At 38.8% G+C, this 22984-nt stretch overlaps 1 protein-coding gene across 8 annotated transcripts in view; it reads right to left on the reverse strand.

Annotated features, from left to right (window-relative positions):
• Nucleotides 1–22984, reverse strand: part of ZCCHC7 (zinc finger CCHC-type containing 7) — a 154844-nt gene that overhangs the window by 39602 nt on the left and 92258 nt on the right. For all 8 annotated transcript variants that reach the window (XM_077345556.1, XM_077345557.1, XM_077345561.1 and 5 more), the window contains exon 6: nt 15126–15161. In XM_077345556.1, the coding sequence (XP_077201671.1) occupies nt 15126–15161 (36 nt within the window). The remainder of the gene's footprint in view (nt 1–15125; nt 15162–22984) is intronic.

A 22984-nucleotide genomic window follows, 5' to 3' on the forward strand; every position in this document is an offset into this window, starting at 1 on the left:
ACACCAGCAAAATTCAGTCAGATCATAACAAGGATTGCAATGTATCCTAGGTGTTTAGGCAGCTAGATAAATGGGAACTGAAAGAAATATCCCAGGCCAACAAAAAACTACATGCAGTTTAAAAGTAATGCAGAGTGGGCAAAAGCTTTAGCTTGAAACTTTGCCAAGGCAAATGAGCAGCAATGTCAACTGATGCTATTTGAAATATTATTAAATATGGATTAAAAGAAGGAAGTTTCAGAACAAAATGAAAGTTGAGCCTACCACAATATGCAGATTTCCTTTTCTATATTTAAGCAAAATAATGCTAAAATCAGATACTATCTTGACTGAAAGCATACCTTCAATCAAGCAGGCAAACCGTGTGCTTATCGTCCCAAGAATGACTCCCTTAACTTGAAGTATTTGAGACTTGGCTTACATTCTTTTGGGGTATAATTCAGTTTCTGTCTGGCAGAAAACCCTGTGCCCAGCATTCTACTGAAGGCCAATAGAACCTTTCTCTGCTATGCTGTCATAGGGCCATTATGCATGGGCCATAATGCCCACACTGGAGGCGGCAGTGCTTCGGGGAAAATCCCCGATAATGCTCGCCACCGCCAGTGCAGGCATGTCCCGGTCCAGGGCTACGGAAGGCCCACATTAAGCAAACGTAGGAACTTCCTGGGTAGGCTGGGGGCCGGCAGGGGCTGAGGCGGGGTGGCGCTGTGCATAATCGCGATTATGCCCACCTAGCCCCGACATACGGTGTCCTTGTAGGGACACTGCACGCTCCTGTGGGCTCCGTGGAGCAAAAATATCCTAAGGAGCAAAACAAAATCCACCAGGCCTGAAGACAGTATTTCTTTTCAGCAGAGTTAAAAATCCAAGGTGCTTAAAAGAGATTTTTTTATAGAGGTTTATGACATCAATTTTATACAAAAATTAACAGGAATCTTATACTTATGGTCTCATATAACTTAAGAATTAGACTGAGATCAATTTAATTGCCATACAAGATAAAAATAGAAAACATTTTAATTTTTATCCCAGAGACAGCAATAGCCTTTTCTATTATCTGTTGGTGGTTGTTTTTTTTAAGCCCTAGACAAATTCATGAGCCATTTTCCTGGCAGGGCAGTATACAAATGAAATAAATAATAAATAATAATAAGATTAGTAAATGTGATCACAAATAGTTATTAGGAGGAGGTAGTTGAGCCTGAACTGCTCATAGTTTCTAGAATAAATTCCATATTAGAGAGATCTTTTATTACAACCCAACAAGGCTTGTTTTTTTAAAAAATATTCTGAATGAGGAACAACTGTACTACCATGGCAGATCACATTGACATGTTGTTACAGTTGTGTTACATACTAATACATAGAGAATCTTGTGTTTTGGATTATCAGCTCTATTCTCCTTACATTATTTATAAAGTCCTTCAAAAACTCTCTAGACAAAAGCTACAAAAAACACCAGAATCGTAAAGATTCTGAGACCATGGTATAATCTAAGTGAGCATTTACTCACCTCCTGATATATATACAGTTACAAAGCATCTTTTATGGTGTTACACAGGCATCCACAGAGCAATGATAGAGATATTACGTGTAAATGCAATATCTCCTCTCCTACTGTGCCACTGAGCACTTGTGAAATTTTTAATGTCACAGTGCAGAAGTCTCAAATGATGTCAAACACACACTGTTAGCAGATCACCAGCTAGGAACCCTCCAAACAATTTAGTATAGGGCATTTTTTTCCCTTCAATGCTATACATCAATTCAACATCAGCATACATCAATTTAAAATAACCCATCCCTGTACAGGGGAGGGTGTTCATATACAAATTCAATTACGACTCTAAAAGGGAGAAAAGGAGAGGTCTGGAGTCTTCCACTAAAAAACATGGAGCACGGAGGGGTGTCATTCTAGCAGAAAACATTCAAAACAATTTGAAATTGACTCAGGATTTACCAACGTTCTTGGGAGACTCAGGAAGAAAAACCTTTCTTGTTCTGACCATTCTCCTCTGGTCATTAATCTTATTTATATACCTTGGTACATGCACACTGTTGAAACTTGTACAGATGCCTTCCAATATGTCCTCCTAGAAACTGTTGAAGTCAAACATTCTTTCTCTCAAAATAATACATCTGGGAATAAAGAGATGTTTTAAGCATGGATGGGAAATGAAAGTTTCCCCAAATGGTCAAGATACTTCACTAAATAAATCTGCTTTGTATGATGCAGCAGGAGTTTCAAGGAGTTAAGTCAACATATTAGAAGGGAGGGGGAATTATAACATTTATATCCCACCTTTCCAGAGATCTACTTGAGACACCTAACATGTTGTTTACAACAAAGTTTCATAAGAGTTTGAGACTAAAAGGTTAACACTGAAGACACCTATAAAATTGCTGGGCTTTGAGTTTGAGCATTTTCATAACAGTAAGAATTTTAATTAGGTTAATTGAACATTAATGAACTTTGCATGCAGCATTGAAGCACTCTGGTTAGTCCTATTGTTTGTTTTACAGTCCCAGGCAGAGAAAAATTCTTGGGGAAATTAATGAATATATTCATAATACATCTAAGAATAACAAGGTTGGAAAAGTTGTTGTCTGAACCAGGAAATTATAAACTTTGTACAAATCACTCATAATCATTATAGCAGAATGATCCCATTTCACAAAGCCCTTCACCAACAAAACAAAACTCTACTTTCCTCAATGGCAAATACTGTCTTGAGAAAACCATTTTCTCTAATACTTCATAGACGATATTGATATTTGCAGTTGAAATATATGGGCGGGGTGTCTGGGTGTACATGTGTGTGAAAGAGGTATGGCTGGATAGACAGCAGAAAATTAGAGGTGGGGTTCAGTAGGTCCAAGGGGTACACACAACGTGCTATGGATGCTAGCCATCCATTAACCACTTAAATGGTTCACCATGACACAAAGTTATAAGGACTAGCTCACTTTAAATGATCACAGGTAGAGATCTGGTAAGAAATTATATCTCATATTCCAGATCATCCCTTGCAGGCTTGTTGGCAATTAAAAGAAAGCCCCCCAAAAAACTGCTGGTAATTAAAAGAAAGCCCCGACAGCGACTACAAAATTTATCAGTGGAACAACTTGGTAGGTTTTGCACCATGTGTAAATATAAACACTGAAGGATTTTTCAAGATGTAGCACATATTCTGATTAACAGTTCTGTGCATTGCTCCACATATAAAGTGATCCACGGAAGGATCTTACATACACTTAAAAACTATAGGATAAAACTTCCTCATTTATTTACAAATGTGAAAAAATTCTTCAGCTGTCAAGACCCTGTCTCACAAATATTGCCTCACACTGAAAAACGACGGTTTTCATAATACAGAATGCTTACTGCTTTATGTGTTTCAAAAATAATTTTATATATTTCAACTATACTTGTTTGATAAAACAGGTTAAGGAAACAGATTGAAATTATTCTACTGTATGTAAAAACAATAGCTTCAAGCCAACATGGGCTTTCAAACCAAACTTTAAAAGATAGTGTTAAATGCAACCAACTTTTCAACTAGTAAAATGGGAGAAAGGGATCCCCATTGACCACTATACCATGCTGGGCATTATGGGCAAAAACTTTTTGAGATGGGGGTTACAATAAGAAAATGAATTCACTTAAATGGAGCAAAAAGAAGGCTGGGTCCAACCCATTACTGGAGCTTTAAGGACAAATGTAAGGTGACAGATTTGGAACATGCCCTGAGTTTGTATGTAATAGACCATTTATGCACTGGAGGTTTCATGCCAGGCTGCAGGCTGGAGTTTTAGTCATGGCAGGTTGCCCCACTTCTTTCTGCACCCACACGGGGGAGCATTTGGCCCGGTACACCTCATCCGCCCCCGATTTGTACTTCTGCATGAGAGCTGGGGCAGTGAAGTTCCCAGTGCATAAACGGTCATACTAAGGAAAAAGATCATCCATTTTAATTCAAAATTATCACAAATTCCATTGGTAATTCTTTGCAGAACACTATAGAACAGCACGCAAACCCAAGACCACTTAGTGGAAATGAGCTTGTCCCCACACCATTGTTCATACCATGAAAAGGGTGATGAAGAACTTTAAATTAGGTGTGGGTGTGTTATTTCAGACTGATTATAATTTCACATTGACTCTGTAGAGAATGCACTCCATTCCCTGCACCACTTCAGAATAAGCTTACTCTCTTGCACTCCATTGTAATAAAATATGGAATCATTAACATCCCCACTCCACCACAATTCTAACCATCACTTCATTCACTTACATTTGGAAAAAGCATTACACAAACTGATACGTACACACACATACACCCAAGAACAGAAGGTAACAATCGTTATCCAATTAAACATTTCCTCCCAAAGTATATTTTGTTTATTAAGGTTGGGGGACTTTTTAACAAACAAAACCAAAGACAACCAGTATGCCAAAAATAAAGAGCAACAATGTCCAATGAAACGTGGCATGCTTCATTACCAAGTTCAGAATAGATATACTCCTTTCAAATAATATGTATCTAACTAATATTTAGGCCTCTGCTATTATAAATCTGGTTCTGGTTCTGCTCTGGTTCAGCCTCACTTGGAGTACTGTGTTCAGTTTTGGGCACCATAGCTGAAGAGGAATGCAGACAAACTGGAGCATGTTCAAAGGAGGGCAACAAAGATGGTGAAGGGTTTGGAGACTAAGACATATGAGGAGAGGTTGGGGGCGCTTCTGTTTAGCCTGGAGAGGAGATGACTTGAGAGGGATCTGATAACCATCTTCATGTATTTAAAAGGCTGCCATATAGAGGATAGAGGGACGGACCAGAACCAATGGGAAGAAATTAATTCAAAAGAAATTATGTTGAAACATCCAGAAGAAGTTCCTGACAGAGCGGTTTCTTAGTGTAACAGGCTTCCTCGGGAGGTGGTGGGTTCTCTGGACATTTTTAAACAGAGGCTAGATAGCCATCTGATGGAGAGGCTGATTCTGTGAAGGCAAAGGGGTGGCAGGTTATAGTAGATGGACTTTAGTAAAGCTTTTGACAAGGTTCCCCATGATGTTCTGATAGATACGTTGAAGGACTGCAATCTGGATTTTCAGATAGTTAGGTGGATAGGGAATTGGTTAGAGAACCGCACTCAAAGAATTGTTGTCAATGGTGTTTCATCAGACTGGAGAGAGGTGAGTAGCGGAGTACCTCAGGGCTCGGTGCTCGGCCTGGTACTTTTTAACATATTTATTAATGATCTAGATGAGAGGGTGGAGGGACTACTCATCAAGTTTGCAGATGACACCAAATTGGGAGGACTGGCAAATACTCCAGAAGATAGAGACAGAATTCAACGAGATCTGAACACAATGGAAAAATGGGCAAATGAGAACAAGATGCAATTTAATAAAGATAAGTGTAAAGTTCTGCATATGGATCAGAAAAATGAAAAGCATGCCTACTGGATGGGGGATACGCTTCTAGGTAACTCTGTGTGTGAACGAGACCTTGGGGTACTTTTGGATTGTAAGCTAAACATGAGCAGGCAGTGTGATGCAATGGTATAAAGGGCACTTGTGGGTACTTGTGGATTGTAAGCTAAACATGAGCAGGCAGTGTGATGCAATGATATAAAGGGCAAATGCCATTTTGGGCTGTATCAACAGGGGCATCACATCAAAATCACAAGATATCATATTCCCATTGTATACGGCACTGGTCAGACCACACCTGGAGTAGTGTGTGCAGTTCTGGAGGCCTCACTTCAAGAAGGACGTAGATAAAATTTAAAGGGTACAGAGGAGAGCAACAAGGATGATCTGGGGCCAAGGAACCAAGCCCTATGAAGATAGGTTGAGGGACTTGGGAATGTTCAGCCTGGAGAAAAGGAGGTTGAGAGGGGTCATGATAGCCCTCTTTAAGTATTTGAAAGGTTGTCACTTGGAGGAGGGCAGGATGCTGTTTCCGTTGGCTGCAAAGGACGCGCAGTAATGCTTTAGGATGCTTTGGGCCCATCCTGCATTGAGCAGGGGGTTGGACTAGATGGCCTGTATGATTCTATGATTCTATGATTTCAAGTCCAGACAGCTCTCATTTTAGCGAATTTCAGTTGATATTAGTACAGCTAATAATATTCTTTAAACTTTTGATTATCAGTCAGTCTCTTTCGTTGTCTGTTGCATGCTTTTTCCTCATGTCCACCTCCTTGATTCCTTCTCACAATGGGCCTGGAGAAACAGGAGACAACTAGTCAATAGCAAAAGCACACAATCTATATTTAGCACCAAACCTTTTGGAAAGAAACTTTAAACAGAATCTGTGCTTAAAAGACTATTGCCAGTTTTTTGTTTGTTTGTTTGTTTTAAGTTTGAGCAGAAATGAAACATTATGGAATGAGCAACCATAGTTTTGGTATCATCATCAACATGAAATAAAAAATATCATGATCCCAGCTTTTTATATACAGCTTTGGAAGACAAACCTATATGATGACTATTCCAATGGCTTTACCTGAAGGTATGCTTCAGGGTATACATGTGCAGTACCCAAAAACCCATACCATCCCCTTCTTTAAAGCCATAACTATTATATAGGGCGATGTTTTCCCCGTGACCGAACTATGTGAATTGGGCTATTTCAGACAAATTGGGATGTTTTGGAAAATGAGATATCCTCACCCAGCAAGTGTGATATCCTTCTAAAAATTAGTAACAACTGCAACAAAATACTGTCAGTATGTATTTGGACTATTATTTTCTTTTATCACCCTACTTCCCCAAAGAACTCAAGGGTATAACCTATGGGTTATTTCCAATTATTCTCTGAAGCACACTAGGCCAAGAGGTAGTAGCTAGTACAGTCCTAAGTACAATTCTAAGTCCATGAAAAGTCAATGGGCTTAGAACTTTCTGCTTAAGGCAGTTTTGTAGGTTACCCCAGTGGGCTGCAAAAGGTATATTCAGAACATATTAGCTTTATCATCACAACCCGAGTTTTAACTAAAGGCAATTTAAAACAGCATAACTTACACCATTAACATTTTTCTCTGACATCAAGAAGATATGTCCTTATTATAACAATCTGTACCCACAAATTCAAATTCCAGGATGGGTAGCTATCCTAGTCTTTTTCTCTGCTTTCAGGATGTGTTCTTTCCCATTTTGATTTCATCTTGTAAATTTTCTTGCACTGGATCCTATTTATATACATCACACACATTAGCATCTGTTCACAGCCCTATTAATGAATGTGATCTTGCTAACTAAACCTCATGCCACAATGAATGAAGCTCAAATTGAAGAATATTGTACAAGTAACACGGGGATGTCAAACATATAGCATCTAATAACATAAATACTTGCTGGGGAAACAAGTTTTAAAAGTTCAGGGCACATAGGATTCACCGATGCTCTGGCAATAATAGCTGAAAACAGAAATCATACATGTGCTGGAGGCAGCTGCCGTGGGGCAACTATTTAGGAATGAGGGTGCCAAGATTCTGTTACTCTACCTTAGAAAGAAAAAATTAACTCAGCATTTCTGCACAATCCAGAATACCCTTTCCCAGTGAGGCCTATAAGACAATCATGCTCCTGTTCTCTTGGCATCAAACTAATATCTGCTAGAATGTATTTTTAGACTGCCAAATTACTAACAACTGGCTGTTGAACTGACTTGAAAGTGGATATCATTGCTTCTGTTTTTAAAGTGGTTGTATTTGACAGGTTTTTAATATGTTTTTTTTTTAATTTAGTTAAATGGAAGTAACTGGATTTAAGGTGATTTTGCACCATTAAATGTAATGAGAGTCTCAGTTTAAATTTGAATAGTTAATGTAAATTTGTTTGTTTGTCTACTTTCCTCACAGTGACCCAATGCATAGTAAGCACAATCAACAAAATGGTATGGCTAATAAAGAGTGCATTAGGATTGTAGATGCCTGGAACCAACCAGAAAGAACTGAAGAATAACATAAATACAACACATAAAGCAGTGAAAAAATAACATTAACAGGATTCTACTTATAGTAAGCTATGCGTAACAGTATAGATCACAGTCACTAGTTATTTGTTCAAGTTTGTAAATCAACTTGTACAGTGTAACCCTATTACCTGAACAGAAAAGCCCTCTTGGATAATTCAGTGAGAACAGGGATGTATAGAGGCAATGCTTACAATGTATTTGCAAAGCAAAGAACTTTCAGATACCAAACAAAGGATATTCTTCAAACTGGAAATCCTCAAATATCCCTTTTCCTAGCGAAGTCCCACAGATTCACAGTTTACTAGTTTTCTAAGCTATTGACTTCAACAGACTTAGGAGGGTTTAACCCTGGTTAGGACCGCGCTGTTAGACATATTCTGCAATAGATATTTCAAATAACTGACTTTTATTTGGGGTTGGAGAACTATCAAACCCACTGAGTTAACAATGTCAGATTGTCAAAAAGAATACTGGACTGGAATAATACTATGTGAATCAATTTCTTAACCAGTATCTTTTGAAAACTGGAGTTAACACTATTTTGGGAAATTTTAGTTGCTAATATGCAAAGCTGTAATAAATTACTTATTTAATAATTGTAAGTAATTACAGAGTAGCTATATGAATAATAAGGTCAATGTGTTATTTAGGTAACTGAAGCAAATACAGAAGTTTCAGAAAAAGTTTTAGCAAACAATATTGAATATTCAGTATCTTATTTCAACTATTCTAATTGTTCTGCGACAAAATACCTCCTCCAATTTCAACTGTATACCCTTAACAGCTAGTACTAATTTAGAACTCAAATGCAATTTCTTTGTAATCACTGTAAGTCAAAGAGGTAAGGCCATGGTCTACAGAAATAAATTATATCTATAATATTAATCCACATACATATCACTTGCTGGATCAGGAACCATTAATGCAAATCTGATACACATCCAAATGCACAGTGGAACGTCCATGCTGTGTTACTAAGCATTACAGTATTTTCAATGGGATGAGAATTCAAATGTACACTTCATCTGCATTGTTAATAGCCCTATGTAATTGTCCTTCAAAAACATTAATGCTACAATTAAATGTATTGTTGTTAGAGGTTTGAACCTATCAGAAGCATGTTGAACCTATGGCCCAATACGCTACGTTTCAGGAACCGTAACAGAAATGGCCAATGTAGTCATTACCAGTGCTGAGAATTCTGCTCCTCAACCCATCATTTGATCAATCCATCCCTGAATAAATTGCACTGAGTCGTGTGAATAAGTAGCTAGCAGAAATGCATTTATATTTTTGCTGTATATTTGTTTTGGGGTTTTTTTGCATTAATATTTTCACTTTTATAGTAACATCTGGCAAATATTTAAAAATAGCAACTTACTTTCCCCTTCATGAAGATAATTTTATTGTGCCTTCTACACACTATAAGATTAAAAACAAAACTGGGATAAACTATCAACTATATTCAAATTATATATTTTGAATAATTGTTAAAGATATATTTACAGAGAGCCATTAAACAAATGAGGGTGCAATACCACATATTAAAGGTACCTCAGTCTTACCAATTGCAACTTAAGTACTCTTAATCTTCCCATCCCCTTCCTTTTAATTAAAAGCTAATATCCTGCACATAGTTTGGTTCACCAGAAATATGAACACTCTATTTGGCTTCATTTTACGCAACTTCATTATTCAGAGATAAGTTTAAATATATTTATAAGGAGTCATTTTTCAGCAAGTGTAGATAAGACTGTTGACTTAGTATTGACTTCAACTACAATGAAGATAAACAATTTAAAAAACACAACACCACCTATAAAATTCAAATATTAGTTACAAAGACATATGCAAAATGCAAATCAGTGCCCTCCAGGATGCAAATTTTTACATATAATGTGTTAGTTTTGGAGAATCCAACAAACCTGTTACAGTCTTACACACACAATGATGATGATGATGATGATGATGATGATGATTTAGAACAAGAGATTATTTTGGAATGAGGGTTTTAAAAATTTCTAGTTATGTCTATTGTTGTATAAATTGTTTTTTGACCTAACCATTTTTACCCTAAACATTACATTTTCTCCTTAAATAAATAGCGAACTAAAGGTAACTCCACTTTGAATCACATATTAATTTGCCAGAATTTGAACACGGGCAATTTAGTATGTATGTTATTTCCCATTATATACAAAAAACTGATATCTGTTCTTTAAATTAAGCCTAGGTTACACCCAATGTAAACTTGCCAACTGAAAAGTTCTTGAGAGCTGACACACAAAGGCAACAGTACTGTACACACACAACTTCTTAAATCCTCCCTTCTTAAATCAGCCCAGTGACACAGTGCTATGTATTCTTGAGAACAGGATGGCATGAAAATCCAGCAAAATGTGGCATACATGAAGTATGAGCAAAGCTAGACTGAGCTACACGGCTAAGTAAAAATGCCTTAAAACAAAAGCCAATCCATGCCATCCTTTCATAAACATCAGCATAATACAGCAACAATTACAAGGCTTATATGTTCAAATGTCTTAGTTGAGGCAAGGACAGGCATTGGTGCACTTATGAGGAACCAATCTCTTTGAATAATCCAGCCAAAAAGCCAAATCATCCTTCCCCTGCAGCAACCTTGTAGAGAACTATTAAGTTTCGTCTTTTGAAATCTAGGACTATTTTTTCCTATCCTGTGCATGCAGTTTTATGTATTTTAAACAGCTCTTTTCTTTCTAAGCATGACTTCACGAAGACATAAAAGCTGGGCTGCTTGCATTTCTATTTCTGGGGGGGAAGTGGTAGGCCAGGCAGAATTTTCATAGTGGTGCACAAAGAAATACAACCGCAAAATTTCAGCACAAAAGATGTTTTGTGCCTTCATTTCTTTTACATGCCTCCATTTCTGTTACATATGCATACTACAACAGCAAATTCCTGGTTCACCTTTTTCATGTAAGTGGATTAAAAGTAAGATTAACAAACTATCAAAAAGCATGTTAAGTGATGGTGTCTGGTAGCGAAAAAAAATCCTGCTGGTTGTATAACTCTGTTGGTGGCCATCTTGGTGCAATGGGTTTTAATATAAATGAGAAGAGTGACGGCAGCAATGGCAGCAGATGGGGGAAGGGAGCCCTACTGTCTGCACAGAGCAAGGAAACAGGAGAAATTATCATACCCCGAAGGTAGAACATTGTATCTCCTTAAAAAGCAGGTTACAAATACCTACAACTGACTTCTGCATTTGCAAAGTTTAATCTGATTTTAAATACATTTCCTGAAATTAAGACTATCTAAATAATAATGTATAATACCACTGATACATAATGTACACTTTAAACCAGGGTAATGTTTTCTGAATATGGGATAGTAAATGGATATTTTATGCTGTAAGTCATTCTAAATGATACCGAAATCTTGTCTCCCCTAAAGGACAGGTAGAAAACAAATGCAATTTTCTATGTTGTACTCCTGGATGTGAAGTCTCAATTCAGCATAAGTTGATGAGGGCTCATTCCAATGAAGACACTGTACATATTTGGGTACCGTACATATTTTTGGACATCCCCTATCTAATAAGTTTCTGTAGATTTTCATATTTATGGAGAAATGCATGAATATATTTTTACAGATTTTAGAGCTGACATACCATATTGGTGACCACTGACTAATTATGCATTAATTTTAGTGCTCTAACTACAGTCAGACAGATATTGCTTGTTTTTGCTTGGATCATAAATGCTATCTCTGAAAAACTGTACCTATTGCTGGATGGCCAACAACCCCTCCCCCCCAGAAAAATAAAGAACTACTCTAGGAAGTGATGTCATGTTACAACCAACATCGATCATTTTCTTTCAGATAAAGAAATTTTGCTATACATACCATGGGATTCTACATTAGATGTTAGGGACCCAAGTAATTCACCACCATACATTCCTGCCCAAGAAATTAAAGCGGTCAGCAGGTAATGATCATAAAGCCAAGGCAGATATCAAGCTGCCCATTCAGCAGATACATTACTGCAACATCCTAAAAACTCTGCATCCTCCTTTAGAGGGAGAAATAATTGCAGGAAAAATTAATTGCAATGACATGAAAAATATCTGAATAAGACCTTACAATTAAACAATCATATAAATATTAATTTTGACTTAGTTTCCCAATTTCAAGAACAGATACATGTAAGCCTGTATCAGAAAAATATTAAGGCTGAACTCTAAAGTACCATATCTGCATAAGGTTTTCCATTTCCTTCTTTCTGACACCCCTCCCCCATTTCCTCCCCACACTGGTTTTTGGCCTCATGAGATGTTAGTAGCTCATGTTGGAAGGAGAAAGAACCTGGAATACACAGCCCTTCATATACACTGAGATCACTCTGGATCTCAGCCAGGGTATCTTCCTAAACTGCATCCAGAGTCAACAGTTCCCTTATAATGGACATAATAGGCCCAAGCAATAACCCCCATATCCAGTTCTAAAATTATAAGAATCCAAATAATACATCCTCTTATAAATCAGCCTGAAACAGAGCAAAAAGACCAGAAGTGTCCAGGAGATACTTGTTCAAGAGAAACTGAACTAGGCCTCATCTGCCCAATGAAAAATGTAATGTGGTCAATCTTGCAACTCAAAATACAAATTATCTTAACATAGAGCTTAACAGTACACATTATAAATGATGAAATGCAGAAAATGTTTGAAAATCTGTGTACAAATAGTAACCACATTTATTTATTATAAATATGAATAAATGGATGAATTATGACTTTAGGGTCAAGCACCATGGCCTGATGGGTAGCTGAACACTGACCAAGAAAGCTGATTTCTTGATTGGAAATGGCACCTCTGAATGTTAACACAATGCTGCAAACAAACAACCCCCTTCTCAGAAATTAAATCACTCTGAATTTCTGAAATCTTTGAGGTTGTATATGTAAGAGCTCAGCCTATCTTTGGTAACAGAAAACATGATTTGCAGTATATGAAGCAGCTGCTGTTGTAAAATACTCACTAAAGGCAAACTGCTATTATTATTATTATTATTAGTTATACAGGACTTTTAGACAGCTTTATGATGTTGATTTTCCTCCGCATTAATCTGTTAATTTATACAATGATTTCTTTGGCACCTATATTTGCTGAACCATAGAATGCTGTTATCACGAATAATTAAATTATATTATTTACAATACACAAAATAACACATTTTTTATCCTAGTTCTTCCAACTGCTTTATAGAAGTAACTATTATGGCAACATAACTCCTCAGAAATCCTATAGCTGATATAATTACAATAAGTATTCTTCAGAGAGCTAAAAGTTCACAAGATGCCAAATATAAGCAAAATCTTAAACCCAACCTCAAAATAATAAACTGCATTGTTTACACACCATTATCTGTACTGAAGCACTGAGTGTAATAAATACAATGAGTCAATAGATGGCACCCCATCTCTTAGAAAAGGGACAAATCAGGAATAAAATCTCATTTAAAAAAGCCTTAGAAGTGACAAATATTGTGTTATGTTGATCTGAACAAGCATTCATGACGATTAATTAGGGACATTTTGCTTATGCATGAGAAATTAACCACACATTTTATATAACCCTTTGACAAACATGCATAATAAGTGGGATTAAAAGATTATCTACATGGTATATGTTTGTATGTTATAAAAATGTTCTGGTTACTCAAATTTATATATACTTTGCCTTCTGGTTCATTAAGAAACATTACAACTAGTTTAGGCTGAAGTTGGAAACAAGTATGGAATAAGCTCTTTTATCATAAATGCAAATACAAACTAATATACATTTGTTTATTTTTTCCCTTACTTGTAATGGCCAGTATAAAAATGACATTTCGTATTTTCATTTCTTGGGTTTGGCCAACCTTTGAGTTATACCAAGGAGTATCTTGCTTTATATGATATGATTATATCATGAGGTGGTGATGGTTATATATGACTTGCATTGACAGAAACTTGAGAAATGGTGGTTTAAAATTGTAGAATGTTTTTAAAATCAAAGGCTCTGATTGTGAATTTTTAAAATTCTTTTTAGAAAGATTTGCTAGCATATCAAGAGACAAATATAGCCACCAGAGGCTGCATAAAACATTGTCTTAGCATACTGCAATTCTGGATTATCTTTCAAACTGACTAGAGAAAAAGAAGGTTCATAACATAACACTGTAAAATTGTTATTGTAATAAGGTGCTACGAAACAACATTCAAAGCCCATTATAAAAACTGATTTCCCCCCTAGAAACTGGTAGTAAAAAGGGAAGCTAAATACAATGTACTTGGAAACATTAATCCAAGTTATTTAAACTTTTTATGTTTCTTCTAATAAACAAAAAAAGGCAAGGGAATACTTTAAAAACATGTGCTTCAATTTCATGGAGATGTCACAAAACAAGCATTTTTCTAAAGAGAGTACAGGAAAAATAATACTTACCGTTCAAACCTATGTGATTTCTTAGAAGCCTTTCAAAGTTCCCATAATTATATGGGGAACTCAAATGTAAATTTTGTACATTTGTAGAAAACATTAAACTCTGCCCTAAAACAGTTACAGTGAAAGTCCTGCCTTTCTGAAGCTTTGCAAACAAAGTGGACGATTGAAGCTTATGTGTTGAGCAGTTATTAAAGTAAAGGCTCTTGAACAAGGTTCAACTCATTTCGTCATTAAGAGACATCAGTGACTGTCCATTTCTAACCTTCACAACCCATTCAATGAAATGATGCATCAAACTCAAAGTCATTTCCTTGGGAAAGGGGAAGACAAAAAGTACAGTTTTTGGAAAGGTAGGAGTAATGGTGCTGCTTTGGACTTTTAATAAGTCATGTATGTATATTATTACTGTACTTATGAACTGTTGATCAAGTTATGATCAACAAAGTGACATGATGGCATCACAGAATGATTTCTGTTACATAAACTGTTTTCAGAGAGTGCTGGAAAAGAACCCCAAGAGTATATTCACGCATTCTTCAGTTCAAAAACTCTTCAGATATTTATTATCTTCCTTCACAAGATTCTTGTCTATATTTTATGGTCAGCAGTTCACAGAAGAGTAAATAGTCTGAGTGTAGAAGAAAATAAAAAAAAAGTGTTTCTACTTACTGTTAGGTGATACTGCCTCCATATTTCTGGGCAAGCCTGGAAAATAAAAATATTGATCAGCTGGGAGCATGAAACAAGGTGCTTTACAGCCTGTTGGTTTTGGCATAACACAGTATCCACCGGTGTCGGTCACAGGAAAATAAGAAGCTTAACTGAAAGGGTCTGCATTTCAGCTTCAAAAACCTGGCTAGACAGTTTAATTGAATTTTACACTGGTTTAACACACTCCCTGCCATTGTCAGAAAGCCAGTAACAGTTTTTTTTCTCTCCCTTTCTTTGGCTAAAGTTTCAAAGTTTTGAGGACAAGTTTGTAAGTGGTCTCAGTGTAAACAGAATGCCAGATGAACCACAGCAGAGCCTTCGCAACATTCCAGAAATTAATATGTGTCATCCATGACATTTGAATTCTGAAACTGGATTACTGCTTTTGATTCTGCCTATAATCTAATACAAATATCATTACTGCATGTCGTTAATCCTCGACAGAATACAGTAAAATGACCTGTAGAAATAAGTGCAATTGTTTATTACTTGTAAGTTTACAACAACTTTATCATTCTACTTTGTTCTTCTCTCACACTGTTAAATTATAATGAAAATTCATTTGCATTCTATTTAAAATACAAGAAGAATGTACACAAGTACTACTTGTTTCTCAGTCTACTTTTATTTAGTTACACATACATGCACTTTCATAAAGTAACATTTTTTTCCTGCTTTCAACTTCATATATTATAAGCGTATTAAAGTATCCAGCGCCAAGCTTTTAATTTTCTTGACCACATCTCTCCTGTACAAATATGCCAGTTTACTGTACAATCTCCTGAAGGATGCTTGTGAAAACAGACATATTTTAAATGTACATTCATGTGTTAGTTCAAAATGATTTAATACGGTATTATTTTAAGCAGACAGACTAGGCTAGCCCCTACAGAAAGGGGAGGAGTACAGAAAAGCAATTCCTTGTGTGGCGGTGCAACTCTCACCCAAATACAGCTGTTTTTTCCCCAGACATCACAACGTTATAAAAGGAACCAGAGAAGGTATTACAGTTCCCTTTCCAGCTAAAATACTCAGTCTCTTGGATCAGAAAAAAAGTATTTACAATTTGTACTGAAATATACACCTAATTTAGTATTTTAAGGATTTTTTTTTCATTCAGTACTGTCAAAATATTCTGCCACCTGCAAACCATACATGGATTGTGCTGTATTTCTGCACCTTTAATACTAGGGTAAGCATTCAGACCATTTATATACAAGTTCTGGGCTCTTTCTGATCATCATAGTCTTCCCAAAATAATGATGCTAAAAAATTACAGCCAGTGAGTTACCTTACGCTAGAATGTTGAGTACCATTGTATATGACCTCTATTTATGAGAAATGTAATAAAAAGACAGGTTGGCTCTATAGTATCACACTGGGCATAAAGGGATATACTAACTGTATCACACTTGGGCTCTGGTTATTGAACTGTTGCATTGAAATAAACCTAGACTTCCTTCCTCTTAATGTAACATTCAGGAGGATAGAGCCCAATATGCTCATTTTTAGTCTTGTGGCAAAAAGAGAGACAGAAACATGCCTGCCACAATTTCTTTTTATTCACATAGCATCCCAACATTAATACATTTTATTTTTTTTAATGGCATTTAAGCTGTACCTAAAAGTACGTTCAATGGGACTGCCTTGCTACTGAATTTATTTCTTGGATTCCTATACCGCCCTCTCCTAAAGCTCAGGGTGGTTTATGTTTAGGACTCAGATTTTTGGTAGCTAGTAGACAAACACACACTAGCTAGTCCCCAAAGAGGATAGTTACAGAAGAGGCAGTTTAAACTGACCTTTCAATATGTGAGATGGCTGACCGATACCTTGAATCAAACGTACATTATCAGTTTTCACTGTTTTCATATCACCAAATGACTCCCCCCCCCCCCCCGAAAAAAAGAGTCTAATTAACAAACGCTACAAAATACAGTTTGCTCAAATGAAGCAGAATGGCTTGTTATGGAAGAAAGCATCATCAAATTCGAAAACAATTGAGCCTGTGATCTCTCTTATTTACGAGCGTTTAACCATGAACTGCCCTCAGTTTTGTTTTTTGTTTTGTTTTTAAACACAAAAGGCTATGGTAGAGTACAGCTACATCAGAATAAAATTGCATTTATTTCTTGGCCCACTGGTCTGACCTTACCAACATTCAGTTGCATGAACACCAAGTGCCCACTCTGCAAGGAAGCCACACCAATCTTTTACACCAAGCGCACCTTTAAATCTCTCTACTCCGACTAACATCGTTTTCTGCCCAACTGACTTCTTTGCCTTATAGATCTTTCCCACCCACAACTGGGACAGAGGGGAAAAATAAACACAAAACAAAACCGAGCAACTTTTGCCACGCCGGATGAACCAAAGAGTTTATATTGTTCCGTTTGACCCATATTGAATTTTATCATGTGCTAATTATTGTTTTACGAGAACAGCTTAGTGCATCTGTTGTTTAATTCCCACTTCCCTATTCTCAAACGTGAACATCAAAGAAAATAAAACACTCAATCTTAAACAGCCCCTGACAGCAGACCAAGGCTCAAGTGCTCAATAGACAAGGCCCTTGCCACCAGTTCTCATATTTCCACAACAATGAACAAACACAAAACCAGCACTAAGCGGCCCTTCCTCCTTTTCAGCTCCCCTTGGCCAGTTGTCTGCCTTGTACTAGAGGGAACCCTGGAACACAACCCTGCTGGGAACACAACACAGGAGAAAGGATTAGCCTTACTAACATGCTAGCATTTGCAAAAGTGAAGGGGAGGGACGGGGAGGGGTAAAAAAAAAAACACAACCCTCAACCAAGACTGTATTTGGTATATGAATAACCAAAATGTATGAGCTGACAAGAGACCAGGACAGGCCTATGGCTCCCCGGGAGAAAATGTAGCTGTGATGAGTGACAGGGCTTTCAGGAAATATGTTCACAATCACAGACAGTGAAGGCCATGACCTAGATCGTTTAAGAGCTTGTCTTGTCAAATTATCAAAAGCTTCTTCCTCTCTGAATAAAGAGTGACATAAGTGAGTGTCAGAAAGCTGCAGGCTGACAAGCCAAGCATACAATAACAGAATGCACGTCACATACTTGCCGAACACCGCCACTGCTAGCGGCAAATCTTAATGAGAGTGCGGCTGGCCCAAGAGACTTGGGTCCCTGCTGGCACGGCTACTCATCTCACAAAAATCCTTCAGCTCCAAGTCAGTTATGGCCTGACACGATGACTACAATTACTGAACACAACTTTTTAACGGAATTCTCTTGTGCTTTGTCAAAGCTGCCGTTAGGAGCTGCCCCACTGCAAGCCGCTGCAGCGAACAAAAGATTTAATAACACAAGTCATGTTAATTACCTCTGAATGACAGTTATGTAGAAGGAGGCTGATTAAAGCCATCAATAAAAATATTTAGGGACTCTCAATCAATGGCTTGCTCACATCATCTTCTCTTAACCTACACCCACTGAAAGAGCTGGGGATGGTAAAGCATCCTTAACAATACTTTCTTATCATTTGTTATACACTCTTTGGGCTGGATCCAGTAACTACAGCCACAGTAACCCAAAGGGAAAACACAGCAGGAAGCACTTTCCCTCTGATGCACAAACACTCAAGCACACTCCTTAGAAGTCTGCATTTCTTGACTGGGAGAGCCTGGATGAGAATACAGAGGGGGATGCTTATGTCTCCTGTTCACAGAAATGACCTGGCAAGATAGGACCCACATACCTCAGAGAGGGAAGGAAGAGAAATTGGAACCTGCCCTGTTATAAACCTGTGAGGATCTCTCCATGTATAGGTGTCTTGCTACAGTGCTCTGACTATAGCAAAGATGCCTGCAACCTCAATGGTCCTAGATGTCCTTGTTGAAAGCTTTTGCCTCTCCTGATTTGCCTGCTTGATAAGAGATTCAGTGGCTGCCTCTGGTGGAGCAGCTACTTCAGAACAAGCAATTGCATTGAATGCCCATAAACATCTGGTTCACACGGCCCTGGAAGGTCCCTCCAGAAACATCTTTTCTGGATTTGCAGATGCTTTGTAGCACATCATGAACATGTTCACAATCAGATCATCCTCAACAGCCATCAGTGTATGTACAGGGCTGTTCAGCAGAAGACAGGGAAACACTCTTGATAATAGCCTCTGGGATCTGCTGTAATAGTAATTACAGTGTGTGATAGATCAAGATGATGGGGAGCTACCTATCTTGGTTTCCATGGAAGATACCACATTTAGCCGTACAGAATGGAAATCCATCAACCCTGTGAAGAAACATGCACAGGTACAGACATCTGTAGTAGGGGGCAGAAGGCAAGGGTCATACAAACCAGTTCAGTTTTCAGACCAGCCTTCTGGTTGGTATGGGTTCATAGTTCTGCCCCAAAGCGAAACAAACTGCAAAAATGCAGTTTGTGCCCATTTCTAATCATTGACTCCGATTTTTAAAATGGTATATTGTAAAAATGAAATTTAAAAGGCTTTGATGTTTTTGCTGAAACTTACTACTTACTGTCTCTATGTGCCTTCCATGTCTGCCCCATGAACACAGCTAATTTTACTATCAATATCTGCAGCCAGCCCTTGAATACAGGCAAGCACAAAAAGCTGGCAGTGCAATCAAGGGCACTTAAAAGATGTCTCTGATTGCACAGGGCCAAAGAGGGGATGAAAGGAAGTGATTTCATGCTTTACACAAATTGCTTTATTTAATAACTAGTAATCAAGCCCGCTGCAGGGGAATGCAGCGGGCGCTAGGTCCTACCTAAGTCGGCGGCGGCGGCGGCGGCGGGCTGGTCGGCGGCGGTGGCGGGCTGGTCGGTGGCTGCGAGCTTATTTGGTTTGCGGCGGGCTGACGCGGCGAGAGGCGCTTTGCGCCTCTCGCCACGTCAGCCCGCCAGGCAGGGAACCCCCGGCAGCTGCACTTCGCGCGACTGCCAAGGGCTCCCTCGGGCGGCGGGCTGACGCGGCGAGAGGCGGTTTGCGCCTCTCGCCGCGTCAGCCCGCCAGGCAGGGAACCCCCGGCAGCCGCGCGGGCTCCCTGGGTCGGTGGCCTGACGCGGCGAGAGGCGCGAGGAACTGGGAATCGGAGGGACCAATCGGCAGGCGCGAAGCGCCTGCCGATTGGTCCCTCCGATTGTCTGTCGTGAGGAAGGGTCCAATCCGGACCCTTCCTCATCACGGACTAATCCCACCTCTACCCCTCTTAGCGAATTATATAGTCCATGGCGCCCGTGGCGCCACGGGCGGTTTAAAGATGTGAATAACTATGCAGTCATGGGATAGAGTTTCTTCTCTGGTAAATGAATTTATTTCATTACTATGCTTAGTACTACACAAAACTGCTCAGAATGGTAGCGTGTTGGAAATGCACTTCACCAGGGACCAGTGAGATGATGCAGAGCTTGCCTCAAATTTATGTATGTTCTCAAAGTACCTATGCTGCAGAGTATGGAGTGGGGGAATTAGCCACATCTGAATAGTGCAAGCCTGGTCCTGATGTTCACTGGCTTCACCTGTGCCCAACTGAGGTTGGTGTAGGACATGATTCAACTCCACCAAGTACCCAAACTCATGAGACAGGAAATCCTGAACTACTGGTTGTCCCACTCCTTTGGATCACGCACAGATTTCCTCTAGAAAATGCCTCACTGCTGCATGGATCCGACAGAGAGTTGGCAAAGTCTGCATTTCAGTACACCTTGGGAAGCAAGGATATACCACACCAGCCACTTCTTAAACATAAACGTCTGGGCTTTCAGCAACACCAACTACTGCTGCAAGTGGATGCCTCTCAACAAGTCAGAATGTAGAAACCATCACTGCCATGCAGCAACTTGTTCCTTGCCCCCTGCTAACTCCAAAGCAAAAATCTGCCAGAGTGCTAAGAAACATGACACAAGAGCATACTTCTAAGCACCCACTGTCTTACTGCTGCTGTTTGGCTTAGAAGCTGCTGCTTCCAAAATACTGCTATTGTAAGCACTTACCCAGTGTCCAAAAGAGAGGCTTAAGAAAAAAAACACAAGTGTTTTGGACAAGAAACAAAAGTCAATAAAAATTTTTACAAACTTTTCAGCATCCCTGGTTTTGATTCCTAAAGACACCTACGAGTATTGGCCTGCAGCTGGAGCTAATCCTTGAAAGAGGAAGGGGTTGCAGTTGTGCCCCATTTATCTTTACAGTGAGCTGACAAGCATGTTGACCTTCTCACAGCTGTCAAGATAGATCACCTCCACCATTGTTGCCATCCCAGCGAATTCCTGGGGCTTGCAGAGATCTGATGCCAGCAAGGCTGTTCCTCTGGTGAATCCTCCAGACCAGGAGGGGTTTTGTCCTGGGGCTTCACATAATCTGGCATGAAAGGCTGTGTCTCAGCCTGGCTGGGACCAGGCTGCTCACCATCCAGTAGAACCAGGGCCAGGTCTCCCAGTGGCTCTAGGAGAGGATCGAGCAGCACCTCCAGACCAGTGCCCCCAGTAGTGCAGCCAGTGTAAGCATGGCAAAAATTCTATCTGGCCACCTTACCTAAATCCACCCAGAGATGTCATCTGATTAACAATATTGTTTCCATCCTCATCCCCTCAAGAAGAAAGGACAAGACAAACAGTCGTGCGGGTGTTTTATCTATTTTGTATTTTTAGGAAATTGTATTTTAATAATTTAAATAGAAATTTTTATTTACATTGAAAAAATTTGTTGTGTAACCTGTATGTTGTTACCTGCCCTGAGCATTTGGGGAAGGGTGGGTTAAAAATGCAAACATAAATAAATAAATAATTTAGTAAGTAAATGGCAAGTTTAAAATTAAAAAAAAATGGAGCTCAAGTTTTAAAATTAAAAAATGGAGCACCCAAAAGCTACATCCCTTCAGATTTGTTTGGATTTTGTAATTTATAAAAAATATATTATACAAGTGTGCTCTACGACTCTGAGGGTCGGGGGGAGAATCCAACATACTCCCCACCAACCAGTTGCCGGGCAGCTCACTACTCCCCCTTCCTCTCATCAACTAAGAGACTTGCAATGCATGGAGAATTTCACTCACCTGTTCTGCCTCCTCAGGTATGGTAGCAGAGATGAGATGGAAGAAGAAAGACTCCCTCCCTTCCTTGCCCGCTCATTTGCCTCCAGCACTGACACCTCAGGAGCAGTTTTGGCGCTGGAGGCTCACATGGTCAGCTCACATACTGCCAGTGGGGCCACCCCAGCAGTGAGCAGAGGAGCAGGAGGTTCTCTGAGACAGCTGCTGTCTATTTTGGGACCCCCCCCTCCACTTTTTAAGATTTCAAATTTTTCCGCAAATGTGGGGGAAAAAATCTCTCTTCTGTTAATGTGGGGTGAGAGAGATTGCAGGAGTGTGTGCACGCACATGAATCAGTGTGTATGTTACATCTTCCAGGGAATCTGCACAATATACCAGTCAGTGCCCTATGCAAGCTTATAGGTAACAGTGATTGGCTAGTTTGTAATAATCATCTTCCACACTCCCTTTCACTTTTCAGTTTTCAGCCATACAATTTCTTCCCTTATATCTCCTTTCTTAACTAGAAACTCTTGCACATTTTAGCAATTCATATTCTATCAATCCTGTATCACAGGAAAAGAAAGAGTACTTAGGGACAAGAGGACAAATTAAAGAAACTGAATGGTGGTATGTCTGATGTTTTGGAGGGCCAAGGTGAGTAAAGTGGGTGGCCTTCAGAGCGCAGCATAAGTTCTTATCTTTCACCCATGTTTATTAGAAGTTAGCTAACTTTTGCAGTTAGCTAACTTTGCAGCCAACTGTTTCCGTTGGTTGCAGAGGAGAGA

This window comes from Paroedura picta, chromosome 7, assembly GCF_049243985.1.
Source record: "Paroedura picta isolate Pp20150507F chromosome 7, Ppicta_v3.0, whole genome shotgun sequence".
NCBI classification, from domain to species: Eukaryota; Metazoa; Chordata; class Lepidosauria; order Squamata; family Gekkonidae; genus Paroedura; species Paroedura picta.